General features: G+C 58.7%; 1 protein-coding gene across 1 annotated transcript in view; it reads left to right on the top strand.

Annotated features, from left to right (window-relative positions):
- Positions 1–698, top strand: part of ACA1_340040 (zinc finger, zz type domain containing protein) — a gene marked incomplete at both ends in the record, with an annotated part of 3387 nt that overhangs the window by 1251 nt on the left and 1438 nt on the right. The window contains 3 exons of the mRNA XM_004337429.1: positions 48–248; positions 323–517; positions 589–684. Of these exons, the coding sequence (XP_004337477.1) occupies positions 48–248; positions 323–517; positions 589–684 (492 nt within the window). The remainder of the gene's footprint in view (positions 1–47; positions 249–322; positions 518–588; positions 685–698) is intronic.

Below are 698 nucleotides of genomic sequence, written 5' to 3'. Positions count from 1 at the left end.
CGAGAAACGTTCACACTGAGCTTTTTTCTTTATCGGCACGCGCGCAGGTCCGAGCACCTTGACGGGTCAGCACCACGGGGTGGTGTGCGACGGCTGCCAGCGCTACGCCTTCCGCGGCCAGCGGTACCTGTGTTCCGACCCCGTGTGCCGAGAGTACAACCTCTGCCACACCTGTCAGCAGCTGGGAGTTACCAACAAGCAGCACCAGAAAGACCACGCCATGGACGTCATCGCCGAGCCACAGCCAGGTATGTAGTCGTCTCACTCTCTGGCTGCGGTAGTGGTGTAATGAGGTGGTACTTATTTGATGTGCATGCACCAGCCAATGCTGTGCCCGCTCTGGCACCGCAGTGCCTGGCCTCTGGGTACTTCTTCACAACCGGGCACCAGCTGGGTGTGCTTCTCCCGCCGGGCGTGCCGCCGAACACCCTGCGGCGCGGCAAGATGATGTGTCGCGTCTTCAACATGCGCCAGGGTCGCCACGTCAGCGACCTCATGGTGGAGAACGGGCATAACGGTATGCGAATTCTTTGGCCTGCTTTGTTAATAGCGTAAATGACGTGCATGCTGACTGGCAGCATCACACAGGACAATGCATCTGCTACGATCGCAAGAACAACCTGCTGTGGATGCACTCCTCCGAAACGTCTTCTGTGCTGCACTGGACGCACTTGGGCAAGACCAGTCCTTCGTTCGTT

The sequence above is a fragment of the Acanthamoeba castellanii genome (assembly GCF_000313135.1).
Source record: "Acanthamoeba castellanii str. Neff unplaced genomic scaffold scf7180000084620, whole genome shotgun sequence".
Taxonomy (NCBI): Eukaryota; Discosea; order Longamoebia; family Acanthamoebidae; genus Acanthamoeba; species Acanthamoeba castellanii.
Note: the sequence above shows the minus strand (reverse complement) of the source record. Positions and strands in the feature narration are given on the sequence as shown.